General features: G+C 46.2%; 1 protein-coding gene across 1 annotated transcript; it reads right to left on the bottom strand.

The window, feature by feature from the left end:
- Positions 1–4,798: 4,798 nt before the first annotated feature.
- On the bottom strand, positions 4,799–16,297 carry LOC310696268 (C-type lectin domain family 5 member A-like). The gene is made up of 6 exons (XM_083481593.1): positions 16,053–16,297; positions 15,324–15,499; positions 9,848–9,904; positions 9,616–9,752; positions 7,548–7,657; positions 4,799–5,997 (listed from the first exon to the last, which is right to left on the bottom strand). Exons 2-6 carry the CDS (start codon positions 15,400–15,402, stop codon positions 5,889–5,891), a joined length of 492 nt encoding a protein of 163 aa, XP_083337719.1. The 5' UTR covers positions 15,403–15,499; positions 16,053–16,297; the 3' UTR covers positions 4,799–5,888.
- Positions 16,298–18,694: the final 2,397 nt, after the last annotated feature.

The raw sequence follows: 18,694 nt of genomic DNA, 5'->3' as shown, positions 1-18,694 counted from the left end.
GTATATGTATATGTATATGTACATACATATATATATATGTATATCTATATGTATTTATATATATATATATATAGCTTAATCAGAAAAATCTCCAAGCGATGTACATGATAAAATAATTATCAATAAAACATAGATAAAATCGGCAACACTTTTTTTATTTAACCATATATACATTATTTGTTTATTTTGCTCTGGCCTACATGCATTGCTGTACAGTACTGCATGTGTGTGAAAAGTCGTGTATTTCAGCTCTGGGTAGCAAAGCACAGACAGATTTGCAAATTTGTGTGTGTGTGTGTGTGTGTGTGTGTGTGTGTGTGTGTGTGACAAATTCCAGAGGGGCCATCCGGTTAGGTTGCAATAATAGATTGTAATGGATTGCTCTGAAGTCATTTCAGCATCAGGTGGAAATGAAAATCTCCCCAACATCCATCTTGCTCCTGCTTTCATGCCGCTATCCTCTCCTGTATTTCGCCAGAACAAAGATGGCAACCCTATTCGTGATGGAGAATCTCGTGTCTTATTTTAAGAGGTTATGACGTCAACCGTTATAATGCCGTGATCTACAGAGAAAAGCCAAATTGACACCCCCCCTGTTCTCACTAATTGTTCCTACCAAGCCATACTGGTTCTACCACTAGCTAGAGTGAGAGTTTGGGTGTTATGAAAGGGTAGCAAACGGTTAGCTATTTACTTTACTATGATTGCATTTCTTACTGCCAGGCAAGGGGAGATGTGCTAGTAGGATTTTCTGCCTCAGGTGCTTCGGAATTTACAGTGCATTTCTAGACATGTCTAATTTCTATTAAATTGAATGGGGCTTATTCCCAATTCCCAAGCCTTCACAATTTTTTTTTGTGGAGGAGGGGAAAGAGTGTATCTGTATAATGTGCACTAGCACCTTGTCTTTAGTGTGCATGAATGTAAATATATTAGCCTCGTCACTTAAGCTGCAATTCTGTACACACTTATCTTAAAGTCAGAACCTCTCAATTCTTCTTTCTAAGCAGACATATATAGGTATGCACAACCTGCCAGTTGTCCAGGTCACATGCTGCAGCTGGCCAGGTTCACTTTAAATTCTTATTTATATTGTTGTTTTCCACTGAATCTTTCATTTATCCAGAAGGCCCAATTTCCTGTTTGCTTTTGAATCCTCTGCCCAGACTGTAGGTATGTAAAATGGCATTGATTTTGTTCCTCTTCATATTTGTCATATGCAGTGCTGTTTCCGTTGGACTGCAATTCAGCTTCCCACACAAGTGAGGCTATTTGCCTTGCTGTCAGCTAGGGCAAAATCTGGTGTCATTCATTATCTTGTCATTACATTATCCCACGCCATTCATTTCAATGCAAAGGAGAGGCAAAGAATCCTGGGAAATGTAACAGATACAGATAGGTAGCCGTGTTGGTCTGCCATAGTCAAAATAAAAAAATTCCTTCCAGTAGCACCTTAAAGACCAACTAAGTTAGTTCTTGGTATGAGCTTTCGTGTGCATGCACACTTCTTCAGATACACTGAAACAGAAGTTGCCAGATCCTTCTATATCCTGGGAAATGTAGTTTACCTCTCACAGAGCTACACCCTTAACAAACTACACTTCCAGTGGTTCTTTAAGGGTAAAGGTAAAGGGACCCCTGACTATTAGGTCCCATCGTGACTGACTCTGGGGTTGCGGCGCTCATCTCGCTTTATTGGCCGAGGGAGCCGGCGTACAGCTTCTGGGTCATGTGGCCAGCATGACAAAGCTGCTTTTGGCGAACCAGAGCAGCGCACAGAAACGCCGTTTACCTTCCCACCAGTGTGGTACCTATTTATCTACTTGCACTTTGACATGCTTTTGAACTGCTAGGTGGGCAGGAGCAGGGACCGAGCAATGGGAGCTCACCCCGTCGTGGGGATTCGAACCACCGACCTGATCAGAAAGCCCTAGGCTCTATGGTTTAACCCACAGCGCCACCCGCGCCCCTTCTTTAAGGGTAGTTGTGTGCTTTAAGTGTATGGTATTCTATGTAGCCTTAGTTCAGGGGGGAGAGATAAGTGTCTGGTTATGTATTGTTATGTATCATTTGTGGACCAGAAACAACACCAGCAAATACGGGTCATATTTGCTGAAGTGATTTTCATTCCGAACATGAGATGAGTCAGTCCTGGCATTTCCCACTCCTGTTTCCATTTCCATTGGATTTCTCCGACATCTTTACCAGACGATGACTTAAGGGCGCTTCCAGATGGAGCTGTTCATTCGCACAAAATTTGGTGGTCGTCCTCCACTTTCTGGTGCAATTAGCCCACCGCTTTTCTAAGTGCAATTAGTCCAATAAGAAAAAAGAAAGTGCACCGGAATGTGCAGGTTAATGACCAGTGGTCAACGACATTGTATGCAGAACATCGAGGTGGTGATTGCTCGACGAACAGGTGATGTCCTATCACCTCCCTGCGAGTTTTGTGCAAAAATATAAGCCGGAATCCACAAGGAACAGCCGATCTGGAAGTTCCCTAAGCTGACACTTTGCCGCCAGCACAAAACACTAGCGTGCTTTTTTTCCTTCTGCAACCACACATATCCTCAAACTGCTTATCCAAGCAGTGTGCATTGTTGGAGATGCTTTAATTAGCACAACCGGAGATTCGGCAGTCATTGACACGCAAACACGCCAAGCACACAGAAGAGAAAGCAGAACTGCCCCTGCCACTCCATCTCTGTGTGTTTGGCGGAGGGTTTGTCTGCGCAGGGATGGGGGCTGATGGGTGTTCCAACACGAGGACCAGGGCCAGAGGGGTACATTCCCACTCACCCCTCCATGTGTTTGATATGCATGTCAGGAGTATGTTTCCATGGTCCTCAGATGTGTTGATTTCAGGTGAATTAGTGATACACTGCTCCCTTAAGGACATCTGCTCTTGAGACCAACGCACCCACCGTTTTCCACCAGTGGTTCCCAGGGAGGGTGGCATAGCTGTCAACTTACAGAATAAGGGACCAGCTGTCAACTTACAGAATAAGGGACCATAGCTGTCAACTTACAGAATAAGGGACCAGCAGTTTCGAAAATAAGGGATTAGCAGCCAAAATAAGGGATTTTAGTCAACCAGCTGAAATACGAAGTTAAAAGGGACCAGATAATTTTGGAAAGCAGCGCCGGTTTTTAGCCCTTTGTTTCCAGAGGTTGCTGCTCAAGAAACCAGCTGATGAAACACTGCAATTAAATAACTACAGTGGTACCCCGCAAGACGAATGCCTCGCAAGACGGAAAACCCACAAGACGAAAGGGTTTTCTGTTTTGGAGGCACTTCGCAAGACGAATTTCCCTATGGGCTTGCTTCGCAAGACGAAAGCCCATAGGGAAATCTCCGGGGACCTGTTTTAAATTGCTGGCGGTCGGGAGCAAAGACTTTCGCCCACAGCCGGCCTTCAGAAGAGGTCCTGGATCTCTTCTGAAGGCCGGCGGGGGGCAAAAGTCTTTGCTCCCCCCCGCCTGCCTTCCCGGGACAGCAGAGACTTCTCCGCTGCCCCGGGCGATCTTAAAATGCTGGCGGGCGGGAGCGAAGCGTTCGCTGCCGACCCCCAGCATTTTAAAATCTCCCCGGGACAGCAGAGACTTCTCTGCTGTCCCGGGGAGATTTTAAAATGCTGGGGGTTGGCAGCGAACACTTCTGAAGGCTGGCAGTGGGAAGAAAAGCCCTTGTTTCCCCCCCCCCCAGCCTTCAGAAGAGGTCGGGGGACAGACTGTCCCCGGACCTGGTCTGAAGGCGGTTTCCCTAGGAACGCATTAATTGATTTTCAATGCATTCCTATGGGAAACTGTGCATCGCAAGACGAAAAACTCGCAAGACGAAGAGACTTGCGGAACGAATTAATTTCGTCTTGCGAGGCACCACTGTACAAGCAGCAACCACTTTTCGCGCAAAACGAAGTCCAAGGGGAGGCCCCAGGCAGAGACACTCAGTTCGGTGGCTGCGAGGAGGATGGCGGCGGAAGGGCCTGAGGCTCCCACCAGTCCTAGTGGGGAGGGGCTCCCGGGGGCTGAGGCTGGTGAGAGGAGGCGGGAGGGGGGCAGGCCGGGCAGCCAAGCAACACAGTTGGAGCCTTCCTCCTCCCTGGCCGGCAGGGAGGGAGGGAGAGGAGATGCTTCCTTTGAAACCCGGGAAATTTAAGGGACATCATCAATCTGGGACAGCAGCAGGACACAGCGCTGGGATAAGGGAGTTTCCCACCAAATAAGGGACGGTTGACAGCTATGGAGGGTGGCCACAATTTAAAATTCAACAATAGAAAGAGTTAAAAGAAATTTCAGCCACATGGATAGGATGTTTCTTGTGTGATCAAGACTTTGATATTAATTTCTTAAGTACTGGGGGTTAGGCAGAAGGAGATGGACTCCCATGTCCTGTTTAGAAAACGGAAATTTGTCAAGTCTCGCTTGTAATGAAGAGCTGAGTCCATTAAAGATTGAGTCAGTTTGGGGAAGGGCTGCAGAACATGCTTTGCAGGCGGAGGGTACCAGGGTCAATCCCTAACATCTCCAAGTTTGGCTGGAAAGGTCCTCTCTCTGAAACCCTTGAAAGCCACAGCCAATCAGAAAAGACAACACTGAGCTAGCTGGACCAATGGATTGACTCCATATAACACAGCTTCCTAAAGGCCAAAGCCATGTTTCCTCTTTTGCCTCTGATCTCCCTCATTCCAATATAGATAAGAGGCTGAATAAACCAACAATTTATTCTAGCAAGGCCAGCCAGCATGGAAAAGATGTGTATGTAGAAATTAACAACAACAACAACAACAACAACAACAACAACAACAACAACAATTTATTACTTGTACCCTGCCCATCCTACTGGGTTGCCCCAGCCACTGTGGGAAGCTTCCAACAGAATATAAAATAATACAGCAAAACATCAAACATTACAAACTTCAGGTGTCTACAGTCATATAATTGTTTAACTTTTCAGATGCAAGTTGCATTACAATAATTAGCGTGATTTGCTAACACAGCAAGCCGTTATTTGGTAATCTTCCAAAACAGTAGTGGTTTTTGGACAAATGAAGGACTCCCCCTCCAACAGCAGAAGAAAATGTTCTGTCTCGAAATATAGGAAGTTCTGCGTTGAGCGGTTAGGAGAAGTGGATATTGAGGTTTTATTGCATGACTGGTCTCAGGAAAGGGATGTTCTCTAAACTCCCTGAACCCTCTTTTCTGAGTAGAAGAAAGTGTCTTTCACATGTGGCAAGGCAAGAGAGATCATCTGACCAACAAGCAACAGGGGGAATTGTTTGAGACTTCCATTGCGGCAAGAAAGGGAAGGAAGATCAAAAGACAAAAGCAGATTTACACACTTGCGGCTCCTTTATGTCAGTGCAGAAGTGCAACTGGAAGTATACTGTCTGTGCATAAGACAAGCTTTCTTCCATTTAAAATTATGTTAAAAATTGGGGGTCATATTATACATGGAGAGTGCATAGGGGGGACATGGGATTGGCTGCTGCTGTGAGCCGGAGATTGTCAGCGGCTATTGGGCGTGTTATTGGTGGCTGTGGCAAGGGCTGGTGTTGATTGGCTGTCGCTGTGGCAATTGGGTGGGCAATTGGCAGCTTCTGCTGGTGAGGGGACAGACGATCTCCCCCCATTTTCTTAATTTGGAGTCCCTCAAAATAAGGGGCGTCTTATACACGGGGGCATCTTATACACGGAAAAATACGGTATTTGCTGTGTTTATTGGGCCACTCATATATTTGGCTGGATAAAAGTCTTCACGTGTGAGAGAACACGCCTCCCTTTCCAGGGTTATGCGTAACAAGAACTGAATCAGGTCCAAGGTTCCTTAGCAGAGTGAAGAGTCTTAATTCCACATTGCTGAGAATCTCCCATACAGAGGAGAGCAACTATGCCTTCTCCTCACAAATCCAGCGGTTTACTACGGAGCAAGGTGCTGAAGTGACAAGGTGTAATCCAAGCACAGCACAGTCATAAATTCTACTTCTGATATTCAATCTGTGAAGGGAAGAGAAGTGAAAATTAGCAAGTTCAGTCGGTAGAGCATGTGGCTCTGAATTTCAGGGCTGTGGGTTCAAGCCCCAAGCTGGGCAAAAGATTCCTTCATTGCAGGGTTCTGGACTAGATGACCCTCGTGGTCTCTTCCATCTCTATGATTCTACAATTCTATACTTCTACTAGTTGTTAGCCTCAGCTGCTGCTTGGGAGACTGCCGCGCTCCTGTCTGTGTGGTCCCTTTCACTGTCACCCTGCACAGAACTTGCTGAGCCAAGGAAGGCAGGACAGCTGATGGCAGATCAACATGGCTGGGGTATAAATATATGTTTTTTGTTTTTGTTTTTAAATGTGGGGCCTTTTGCTATCCCTGGTCCCACCTAGGTGCCAGGATTTTGGAAGTCCAAAACTGATAACTTTAATACTGTGCTCTACAGCACCTGTATCCTAGTGTGTCTGAACAAAAATTGTTACCACCTGTAGGGCTGGCACACTCATGAGGCAAGTTGGTGGTGACTGCCTCAGGCGGCAGGACCCACAGGGGCAGCAGATCTCAATAGAGATCTTTTATTTCTCGCTTGTTCCTGATGCAGATCTTCACTCACCCCTTCTTCCCTGGTGAGGAGGGGAGACACCATTTTGTGGTTTGCCTCAGGTGCCAAAATGTCTTGGGCCGGCCCTGATGAACACTGGCCGTGATATCGTTTGCAGGGACAGGTTGTGTTCAGTAGATGCACCCAGCATCTCTCCCAAATGCCTAAGTGGACATGCTACTTAGAAGGGCTCATTACAGTGGTACCTCAGGTTATGAACTTAATTCATTCCTGAGGTCTGTTCTTAACCTGAAACCATTTTTAACCTGAGGCACACTTTCACCAATGGGGCCTCCCACTGCTGGCATGCGATTTCCGTTCTCATCCTGGGGCAAAGTTTGCAACCCGGAGCAACTACTTCCGGGTTAGCGGAGTTTGTAATCTGAAGCATTTGTAACCTGAAGCGTTTGTAACCCGAGGTACCACTGTATACTATTAGCACTCTGAAGAATGGGCACGATCATTTCCCTGTTGCATACACACATATTGACAGGATCCCCAGAGACGACGTTATGAGACCTATCTTCTACTCTGCCATTTTTTAAAAAAGCTTACCGTCTCTTGTGCTTCATCGTTATCCTTGTAACAGCCACGTAAGGTGGGTGAGTGTTATGGTCCACACATTGCAACAGTGGTACCTCGGTTCTTAAACGTCTCCGTTGATGAACGTTCCGGAACCTGAACACCAAAAACCTAGAAGTAAACGCTTCTGTTTTCAAATGCGCCTCAGAAGTCGAATGGCTTCCACTGCATTTCCCCCCCAATTTTCTCAATTCCATTTGCAGACAGCCCTTTGCACCTCAGTTTTCAAACATTTCAGAACTCGAACTGTCTTCCGGAACGGATTACGTTCAAGAACCGAGGTATCACTATAAGGGGGAAAGAAAGCTGAGTAACAGAGGCTTTCCTCCCCATCACTTTGTGACAAACAACAAATGACCAGAATGATAATAAACATACACGTCAGGATCATACGCTCTGTTGTCAATCCATCTCCACAATCCCTTGGAACCTTGCTGTGTTAAGCCAATGAAATACTCAAAATGGTTTGTTCTGTTGAACAGGAACACCTGGATAGGAAGCATTTGCAGAATAAAGTAAGAGAGAACACAGTGAAATCCAAGAGCTCTGATATGGGAATGCAATGCAGTAATGGGGGGGGCAGGGCGGTGGTGGTTCTTGTCTTTAGCAAGGATGTCTTCTGGTTTTGGGGTGTGATAGGAATTTTGAGGTCTTAGATATATGGTAATGCTCATAACCGCACATACATAGATCAGCACAGGAAGACCGACCTGAAGCCATTTTGATTCCTAAACTGAGCAAATGCTTTCTCTGCAAGGTCAAAGTGGAAAAGCCTCCCCATTCACAAATCCTGTCTTAAGGGTATGTCTGTGTTTGAATAGGGTGTGAGCCTGTGACCTGGCCCAGGAACTAAGTATTTATCACTACAAAAGAATGGCCAGGCTCCCCAGGCAATCCAATCAAGTAACCTGCCAGACAGGAGATAAACAAGGACAAGAGAAAAGCAACATTTAAATTTCTGTTTAGACTGCTTTTTTCTGTGATGTATGTATGATGTTTCTGGGGGTGGTCTTGATCTACAGGGTGGCAATTTCAAAAGTCTTTATAAGGCCTTGCACAATATTTTTCTGGGTTCCTCCTCCTCTCCTGCAGGTGAGGGGAGCACCCTGTTGCAACAGATCAATAAAGATCAAGCTTACTAGCTGCTTTGCTTCTCAATATTCTCTGGTTGGCCTCTGTTATTTTATCCTACCAATAGGGAACCTATGTTAAGGACTCTATATGGGCTCTTGGATACCCCATAAGGGAAAAGGGCAATTTTTGTTTACAACAGGGGGTCCTTGGGCAAGCAGCGTAGTGTGGTTTTCCACAAGCCACATCCACACCTAGACCCTCAAGTGTCCCTGTTTCCCAGGGACGGTCCCAGATTTACAGAAGCTGTCGCAGTTTCTGATTTGAACCCAGAATGTCCTGCTTTTTATTGGAGAAATGTCGGAGGGTATGGAGTTATCTGACCCCTGAGCCGTCTGAAGGCAGCCATCTGAAGGGTGTTTTTTTTTAAAAAAAAGTTGAATGTTTTATTATGTTTTTATATATCTTAGAAGCAGCGCAGAGTGGCTGGAGTAACCAAGTCAGATGGGTGGGGTTTCAAATAGTAAAATTAATATTATGGAATAGGACGTCCCTATTTTCACTGGAAAAATGTTGGACTGTATGCACACCACACATTTAAAGCACCATGATACCACTTTAAACAGTCATGGCTTTTCTCAAATAATTCTGGGAGCTGTAGTTTCTTAAAGGTGCTGAGTGTTGTTAAAGGTAAAGGGACCCCTGACCATTAAGTCCAGTTGCGGATGACTCTGGGGTTGCAGTGCTCATCTCGTTTTACTGGCCAAGGGAGCCGGCGTTTGTCCGCAGACAGTTTTTCCAGGTCATGTGGCCAGCATGACTAAGCCGCTTCTGGTGAACCAGAGCAGCGCACGAAAACGCCGTTTAGCTTCCTGCCGGAGCAGTACCTATTTATCTACTTGCACTTTTGAACTGCTAGGTTGGCAGTAGCTGGGACCGTGGGGATTTCAACCGCCAACCTTCTGATTGGCAAGCCCTAGGCTCTGTGGTTTAGACCACGGCACCACTGAGTGTTGTTAGGAGACCCCCTGTGGGTTAAACTACGCCGGCCAATAAAGCGAGATGAGCGCCGCAACCCCAGAGTCGGCCACAACTGGACCTAGTGGTCAGGGGTCCCTTTACCTTTACCTATTCCCCATTCTAAGCCTGGTTTAACAGCCAAACCCTTTTTCTTCACAGGGAACGCCTTTAAAAACAAATCTAAACTATTCATGCTATTCATGCTAGTTGTGCAAATGGTACCATGTCTTGTCTAGCCCTGAAAAGTTAGCAACTGTGCACTACTTTATGAAAGCAGGCCAATAATGGGATCAGTATTTCACAGAACACCATGCTTATTTTTTTGTTGCTTTGCAAAACAGTCCTGTCTTCTCACCAATTCTGCTTTGTTGTTGACAACGGCAAGATGAGCATTTGATTGAGCGCAGTCCTCCTGGCTGTCATTCCATGTTTTTTCTTCGGCAGAAAAGAAGTAGCATTTGCCAGCATAAAGTACCCATCTTATGGGGCAGCCTGTAGAAGTTAGGAGAAACAGGAGACGACTGGATTTAATATATACAAAGGAGCAGAAATTCCCATTTCCCCCATGAGCTGTTTTTATTACATACCCTCTTTTACTCCTGATGGGGTGAGAATGGGGTCTCCTTGGAAGAAGATCTGTGAAGCTGAATGAAAAAGACTCATAAGAACCTGTGAACTCAGCACATTTATTACCCGAACAGAGGGAGTCAACTACGTGAGTCAAAAAAACAACGTTTTAAATGCAACACCAGATGGCACTGTAGAGCACAAAACTTTTCTATGAGATTTTACATAGCGTTTTTTCTTTTATAGCGATTTAATTTATGACTTATTTATAGCGTTTTTTCCGCTGTATGTAGATCCACCCAAGGATGTTTCAGAGCAGTACATTTCAGATTTTCTGCTTTAAGTGAATGCTTTCCACCTTGGCCAAAGAACCCCTACAAGTTACAGAGGATGATGGGACATCCACTCAGTCATCCAAGGGACTTTCAGGCAGACACACACCATACATTTAAAGCACATGACTACCCTCAAAGCTGAGGCTCCAGTACTTTGGCCACCTCATGAGAAGAGAAGACTCCCTGGAAAAGACCCTGATGTTGGGAAAGATGGAGGGCACAAGGAGAAGGGGACGACAGAGGACGAGATGGTTGGACGGTGTTCTCGAAGCTACGAACATGAGTTTGACCAAACTGCGGGAGGCAGTGGAAGACAGGAGTGCCTGGCATGCTCTGGTCCATGGGGTCACGAAGAGTCGGACACAACTAAACGACTAAACAACAACAACCCTCAAAGAATCCTGGGAACCTTCGTTTGTCAAGGGTACTGGGAATTGTAGGCCTTTGAGGGGGAAACTGCAGTTCCCAGAATACGTGGGGGGGGGGGGAATCACAGGATTTAAATGTATGTTGGATGTCTGGTGTGAATCTGCTCCATATTTGCTGGTCCTCACCATTGCCCACATGAAATGGGAAAGTACTCTTGGATCAACATTGTACCGTATATTTGTCCATGCAATGCATGTTGTTTTGTAGTTGTGTGATGTGTGCTCATACTGTATCGTGATGGCTATTGTCTATAAACATTGTCTATGCTGTGTGCTGTTGTTCCCTCCCCTCATTTACTGCAACCCCCCCCCCCATGCCCTAGATACCTGAAGCCCATTGTGGGCATGCATAGGTATGTATTTTAAAATAAAATAAAACATTTCGTCTGTGAAATGGTATAATAACCAAAGCCATTATTTCCAAGCATGTTTGAAAGTGGGAAAGACAGAGGCAATTTTAAAATTGTGCATGCTTAATTGTGTATTATTCCTGAACTAGGTGGTGGTTTCTATTTCCTTTTCTCTACTCTAAAAGTCAGTTAAATTGTTACACCTCATCTCAGTTGCTGATACTCTGTTGTTTTATTCTTATTGCTTTTCCTCATTGGGGTTATTCTTCTTCTAGTGTTTAAAATTGTTTTATTAATGATTGGAAAATCACCCTGGGAGCATTTTAAAAAATGTATTTTTCCTGAAGCTGCAGGACAGAAACTTATTTGTTCGTAAGTAAGTATCCTCTGGCAGGGGAGCCAGATCTCCCTCACAAAGCGACACTCATGAGGCAGAAGTTGGTAGCTCTCTGATCAATCGCATGACAAACCACCAGTGGCAACAGCCTGTCCTGCGCTTCCTTTGGAAACACCAGACATTTGGTTAATGAAGTCATGAAGACTTCCGTTTTTCAGGAAGTAGGACTTTTGCTGCCATAGGTTTGTTGCACAATGTGGGCCAAAGTTAAGAAATAGCTCTGATAAAACCGCCTTGCTGCCCTCCCACTCCTCAGAAACTGTGTCTCCACACAAATGAGAACAGGGAAGGCTCAAGAAATTTTGCTGCCTGAGGCAAAGGTCAAAATGGCCACCCCCAGTGCTTTTTTCCCCTAAAAAAAAATATGTTTAGGGGTAATTTCATTTTGACTCAAGAAAACCACCATTTTATAGTTCGAATCGGGGGAAATAAATACAGTAAATGGACAAAAGTACGAAGATTCACAAAATGTTTAGGGGTATGCGCACGCCTGCGTCCCCACAGAAAAAAAGCACTGGCCACCCCCAGTTTCACATACAGAAGCCGACTGAACTGGTAGTTGAGCCTTAGGCAGTGTACACAACATATATTTAAAACACATGGCTTCCACACTCCCAAGAATCCTGGGAAATGTGGTTTACCTTTCACAGAGCTACACCCTTGACAAACTACACTTCCAGTGTTTCTTTAAGGGTAGTAGTGTGCTTTAAGCAGTTCGAAAGCACACCAGGGCAAGTAGATAAATAGGTACCACTGTGGCGGGAAGGTAAACGGTGTTTCCGTGCACTCTGGCTTCCATTATGGTGTTCCACTGCACCAGAAGCGGTTTAGTCCTGCTGGCCACATGACCCAGAAAGCTGTCTGTGGACAAACGCCGGCTCCCTCGGCCTGAAGCAAGATGAGCGCCGCAACCCCATTGTCACCTTTGACTTGAGTTAACTGTCCAGGGGTCCTTTACCTTTAACCTTTAGAGGCACTCACCCTTTTTCTGATAGGAAATGCTCTGTGTGGGGGGAGGATGACCAAAAATGGGGGGTCATGGAGGGTCATTTGAGGAGGGGGAGTGAGAAATGTCCCTATTTTCATCTGAGGAATGTTGGAGGGTGTGGTTTAGGGCAGGCATAGGCAAACTCAGCCCTCCAGAAGTTTTGGGACTACAACTCCCATCATCCCTAGCTAACAAGACCAGTGGTCAGGGATGATGGGAACTGTAGTCTCAAGACATCTGGAGGGCTGAGTTTGCCTATGACTGGTTTAGGGGGATCCCCTCACAACCTATAATGGTATTGCAAGCCATTGAGGCATCCAGCAGAACCAACCATTTTCACATTGTGCAGGTAAGTGTCCCGAGTGTGGAAGGGGCAGTGGCGTAGCGTGGGTTGTCAGCACCCGGGGCAAGGCAAGTAATTTGCGCCCCCTAACCCGTGGATTTTAGCACTCCAGTGCGAGCACGCCCCCCCATATGTTGCACCCGGCCCCCCTGCACTCCCCCACGCTACGCCACTGGGGCTGGGGGTGAGCGAAGGAGCCAAGGACCCCCCCCAAAGGCTCAGCAGGAATTTATTAAATTTATTATTTGCGGAGCCCCTGCGGGCCGAGGCAGCCGAAGCCCCCTCCCCTCGGGCGCCTCCCCGCCCCCTCCTCTCCTTGGGCTGTAGGTGGAGCTCCAGATCCGGGCTTGGCGAGCGCCTCTCCTCCTCCCGGCCGGGTCCGGGGGCTTCCAGCCATGCTCCGTCCTCGCCCCCCCCCCCGCGGCTGAGAGCCGGAGCCAGCGGCGCCCCCTTCTGCCGGGAGACCCTCGCCCGCCCGCCGGCTTCCTCTCGGAGGGTTTTGGGGAGCGCAGGGTGTGGCGAGGCCCCTCGGAGCTCTCCTCCCTCCCAGTCGGAAAAGCAGCCGCCGCCTGTGGCTGGGCCGAGGGGATGGCGGTGGCGTCGGGGTGCGGAGGCTGCCCGTGCCCGGCCAGGCGTCGGTGGTGGCGTCGCTGCTGCAGCGGCTGCTCCTCCTGCGAGCAGTGAGTGGAGCGCAGCCGCAGCGGCGGCGGGGCGCGCGCGCTAGGGCGCAAGGCTGGCGGTGGCGGCGGGGAGCCCGGTGGAGGAAGGAACTTGTCCCTTCCCTCTGGACTCGCGCCCCCCCAGATGTTTCGCCCGGTGCGGCCGGCACCCCTGGCACCCCCCACGCTACGCCACTGGGAAGGGGTGACCTCAGCAGAAATAATGCTGCCAGCCCTGTACTCTCGCATTAAAAAGCGCACTTGGCGGGCATCCCAGAGCAGCAGCTCTGTATGGTGTTCTATGCAGCCTTAGTTCAGGGCTAGCAATGGGATAATGGCCTCCATCACACAACTGAAGCCTAAGTTAGGGTACCCAGGGCAGACCATGTGGAACCCACAGAACCGTCCTCTTAACACTTGGGCTCTGCTCAGTGCCCGCTTCCAAAAGAAGCTGCCTCACTCTGTCTAATGGTAGGATTGGCTCTGCCCGAGAATGAGTGCAGCTCTGTGGAGAGTCAAAAGAAGTTCAAGAAGAGGAGAAGTTCAGAGATGGTGGGTTCTTTTCACCCAGAAAATCCTGTCATAAGTCAGATAAATTAAGGATTTATACAATTTTGTAACATGCAGAGAATAGCATCTATAGAGAAAACAGAGATTGGAACTGAGGGAAGTCAGGGTGGGGTGGGGTGGGGGGTTGTTTTATGGGGGAGGGGAGAAATGGGGGGAATTAAGGATGATATGTTTTAAGATAATATGTTTTGTTTAAATTTGTAATAAAAATATTTAAAATAAAAAAACAGAAAATCCTGTCATCATTTCTTAATGCAATCTGATGACAGTTTGCATTAATCTCAAATGACAGTTAAGAAGAGCTTATTTTCACTCACCCCTTTTACCATTTTCCAAACTGTTTTGGTACATTTCTTTATCTTTTCCAAAAAGCTGTTTGATCAGAGGCAACCACAAGACAAAACAATTTGGTACAACCCATCAGAGCTAGGGCAAGGTTTCTTTACAGGACAGCAGAGATAATTTCCCCAAGCAGCAGCATATTACAGGATCAAGAGTTGGCCAGAATGTGTTTTCAATTTACTTTTTAATTTCAGTAATTTAAAAATCACATTGCTGTGTCCAGGGCTTTTTTTCAGCCAGAAATCACTGGAACTCAGTTCCGGCACCTCTCAGGTGCTTGCCATTGCCATTCTAAGAGAACAAGGGAGGCGTTCACAGTGAGTTCCAGCACCTCCTTTTCTAGAAAAATAGAACTGGCTATGTCCCACATTAGTTTCCTGGGCATCTAATACAGATTAGAATCCCCATTTTATCCATAAGAGAACAAATCTTAAAGTCCAGACACATGGCCCTTGAATATCTTCCCCATGTCAGTTTGAGGAGGGAGGATTTTCACCAGAAAAAAATTATATGGGGGCGGGACTAAAAGGCCAAGCCCTCCTTAATTCTGGATAATGTTATAGTTTAGACCCTAAAGGGGCTTTCAAACTGCTGTGCTGTGCTTTGAAGTCCCAGCAATCAGTGCTTCAAAGTGCAGCATCACCTGACGTCATCCCCTGACAGGGGATGGGGAGACAATGATCCGGACCTGCTGGCCAATAATGATTCCCCACCCCTGTCTTAGGGGTAGCTGATGTGGTGCTCTCCAAATGTTGCTGGACTACAACTCCCATCAGCCTTAGCCAGCATGAACAATGGACAGAGATCGTGGGAGTTGTAGTCCAACAACATCTGGAGTGCACAACACCATTTTTCATAATATAGGTAAACTGCACTATCCTGTGATTCCAATTTTGATTTGCAATGTTGCTTTCAAATTGCAAGCTGTTTATGCTCTTTGTCTTTAATAACTGCTTGATTTTATTTCAAAAATCCTAAAGGAAGGTTTGCAATAATAAAAAAGAGCAAACTAACTCTTTGCAAATGGCAGTCAGGTCTGCCAAAGCAGACTCTAGTGAAAGTTCACATTCAGCATGATACTCACCATAGAGAAGGAACAGTGAAGTGCCTATTAGCTTAATAACTAAGAGAATCATGAGTGGAACTATGCAATCCCACTTCATTTTCCCCAGCAAGCTAGCCACAAGAAACTTAGGAGGAAACCTCTGTGTACGCCACACACGTTGAACTCTTCAGGTATGTCTCCAGCACTGGCTACATCTGAAATGTAAAAATGCCCATGATTAAAAGGCGCCAATGCTTTTGAATTCTGGTGCTGGAGGAGACTCTTGAGAGTCCCATGGACTGCAAGAAGATCAAACCTCTCCATTCTGAAGGAAATCAGCCCTGAGTGCTCACTGGAAGGACAGATCGTGAAGCTGAGGCTCCAATACTTTGGCCACCTCATGAGAAGAGAAGACTCCCTGGAAAAGACCCTGATGTTGGGAAAGATGGAGGGCACAAGGAGAAGGGGATGACAGAGGATGAGATGGTTGGACAGTGTTCTCAAAGCTACCAGCATGAGTTTGACCAAACTGTGGGAGGCAGTAGAAGACAGGAGTGCCTGGCGTGCTCTGGTCCATGGGGACACGAAGAGTCAGACACGACTAAATGACTAAACAACAACAAAAGGTGCCAAACTATAGAGGGCTCTGGGTGCCTGAGCACCCACAAAATTTTTTGTTGCGGGTGCTCAGCACTCACACCTCAGGGCCCTGACACAACTTCTGAGGTCTTGCCCTTTGTGTCAGGGCACACAAAAAAATAAGCTTACCAGAATGAAAACAGGGCTTTGTTTCTGTCTTCTTCCTTTCTTATTCCTGAAGAGGTGGCTGTCTCGAATGGGGCTCAGTTACGCTGTTTCTCACTACTTGGCTTTCACGGGTGTCTTGCGTCTGCTTGGAGAATGATGACTTAAATGTTTCCTGCAGCTTCGGATGACTCGGAGGGATGCGTACGCCAAGCAGCCTTCTTAGAAATGCACATGCCTAACTTCCCCTCTTACAGACCAATGTTTCTGTTGAGCAACTCAATGTGTGTGTATGTGTGTGTTGGTGGGGAAAGTACAGTGCTTGCAGTGGCTTAGTGCTAAAATAGGTTAAAGTCTTTGCCCCACTGAGCTAGTGGTATTAATCAGAAAAGGACATACAGACAGATGATGGATGGGTGGGAGACAGGTCAGGGAGAATTTTCCTAAGGATGTGAGGCTGAGGGAGGGGGAAGAGTATTCAGGCGAGAGCTGGGAAGACTCTCTGCTTTGTATGTGGATTGAAGATTAAGATATAATTATGACAGAGGGCTAGATATAGTTTTGTGTTTTATTAGGATTACTGTTGTTGTTATTCTTCATGTTCTTTTTCTCTCTGCTTCCTCTTTTCTTCTTTTGACTCTCGATATTTTTGTGTTCTTTTCTCTTTCCTTTCCTTTTTGTCTTTTTGATTTTATATTATATTACTGTATTGTGGAAACCTTAATAAAATCTTGGGGTGGGGGGAAGAGAGAAAAGGACCTGAGTCAGACCAAAAGTAGAAGAAATTTAAATCAAAACAAAACACAAAAATGACGAAAACATAAAAACTTGGCAGTAAGTAGGGTTGCCATATTTCAAAAAGTGAAAATCTGGTCACAAATGTTGTTGAGCTTTTTGGGGAGGTTGGCAGTTGGGCACCATTGCCATTCTATGAGAACAAGGAAGGTGTTATGTACTAAGCTTGGATCCTAGAACAATAGGCAAGTAGGTTTGGGGCCAATTCAATCACTGTTTTACAAGCTGCAATTGTTGTTGTTGTTTAGTCGTTTAGTCGTGTCCGCCTCTTCGTGACCCCATGGACCAGAGCACGCCAGGCACTTCTGTCTTCCACTGCCTCCCGCAGTTTGGTCAAACTCATGCTGGTAGCTTCAAGAACACTGTCCAACCATCTTGTCCTCTGTCGTCCCCTTTCTCCTTGTGCCCTCCATCTTTCCCAACATCAGGGTCTTTTCCAGGGAGTCTTCTCTTCTCATGGGGTGGCCAAAGTATTGGAGTTTCAACTTCAGGATCTGTCCTTCCAGTGAGCACTCAGGGCTGATTTCCTTCAGAATGGAGAAGTTTGATCTTCTTGCAGTCCATGGGACTCTCAAGAGTCCCCATAATTCAGTCCTGGTTATGCCCATTCAATCTGGGTATTGCTTTTAGAGAGTAAGTTACAATGGCAATCTTAGTCCATGGGACTCTCAAGAATCTCCTCCAGCACCATAATTCAAAAGTATCAATTCTTTGGCGATCAGCCTTCTTTATGGTCCAGCTCTCACTTCCATACATCACTACTGGGAAAACAAGCTGCAATAAAGAGCATGAAATCACTACAGGACTCCAAGTATATTTCAGGAGGTATTCATGGTGAGTTCCAGCACCTCCTTTTCTAGAAAAATAGCACTGCCTATTGGAGGGGTGATATTTCACACATTTGGTCCTTCTGTCATTTCGGGCTTTCAGCAGTAGCACAATCACCTTCAAGTTGGGTCTGGAAAAGAACTGGCAACCAACTGGCTGTTTTAAAACTCATATGATATAAATTCCAAATGGTGCCTCAGCCAGTAATCTGCCTGCTGGGTTTTGGATCAGTTGGGCTTGCTTGTCAAAGGTTTTCCCTATTAAGGCAGAAGCAACACTACCATGAAGCAGTGTGTGGCGTCCATGCTCATGTGGTGGATATAGAACTTAGGGATATAGGATGGGAGTGAGAGACAACCAGATCTAACCCACAGGGGAAAACCCACTGAGAAGTCTCCCACAAATGCCCCAAAGTAATGGGAAACATTAATCTCCTGTCCTATCACCATCATGAACAAATTTATTTGATAAGCCACTGGTCTTCATAACTTTTCCAGCACAAACTTTCTATTACATAGACAATTTTTGTTGTTGTTGTTTAGTCGTTTAGTCGTGTCCGACTCTTCGTGACCCCATGGACCAGAGCATACCAGGCACTTCTGTCCTCCACTGCCTCCCACAGTTTGATCAAACTCATGCTGGTAGCTTCAAGAACACCATCCAACCATCTCATCCTCTGTCATCCCCTTCTCCTTGTGCCCTCCATCTTTCCCAACATCAGGGTCTTTTCCAGGGAGTCTTCTCTTCTCATGAGGTGGCCAAAGTATTGGAGCCTCAGCTTCACGATCTGTTGACAATTAAATAATGATAAATAATAAAAGTTAAAATGCCTTGTGATTATCCTTTTTTCCATCGCAATAAAAACCCTAACCGATCTCCAGAGATTTTCCTGTGTACCTCTTCATTTGATTATAAGCCATGTTCTGTTTTGACAACAGTCATTTGCTTAAGTGTCTCATGGGAATGGTTATGGAAAACTGGAAACAGAATCCTTCTGCTCTTTGCATCTTCACGTCCCAGTTTGACCACACCTGGGCAATTAG

This window comes from Podarcis liolepis, assembly GCF_965112155.1.
Source record: "Podarcis liolepis genome assembly, chromosome: 17".
Lineage (NCBI taxonomy): Eukaryota > Metazoa > Chordata > Lepidosauria > Squamata > Lacertidae > Podarcis > Podarcis liolepis.
Note: the sequence above shows the minus strand (reverse complement) of the source record. Positions and strands in the feature narration are given on the sequence as shown.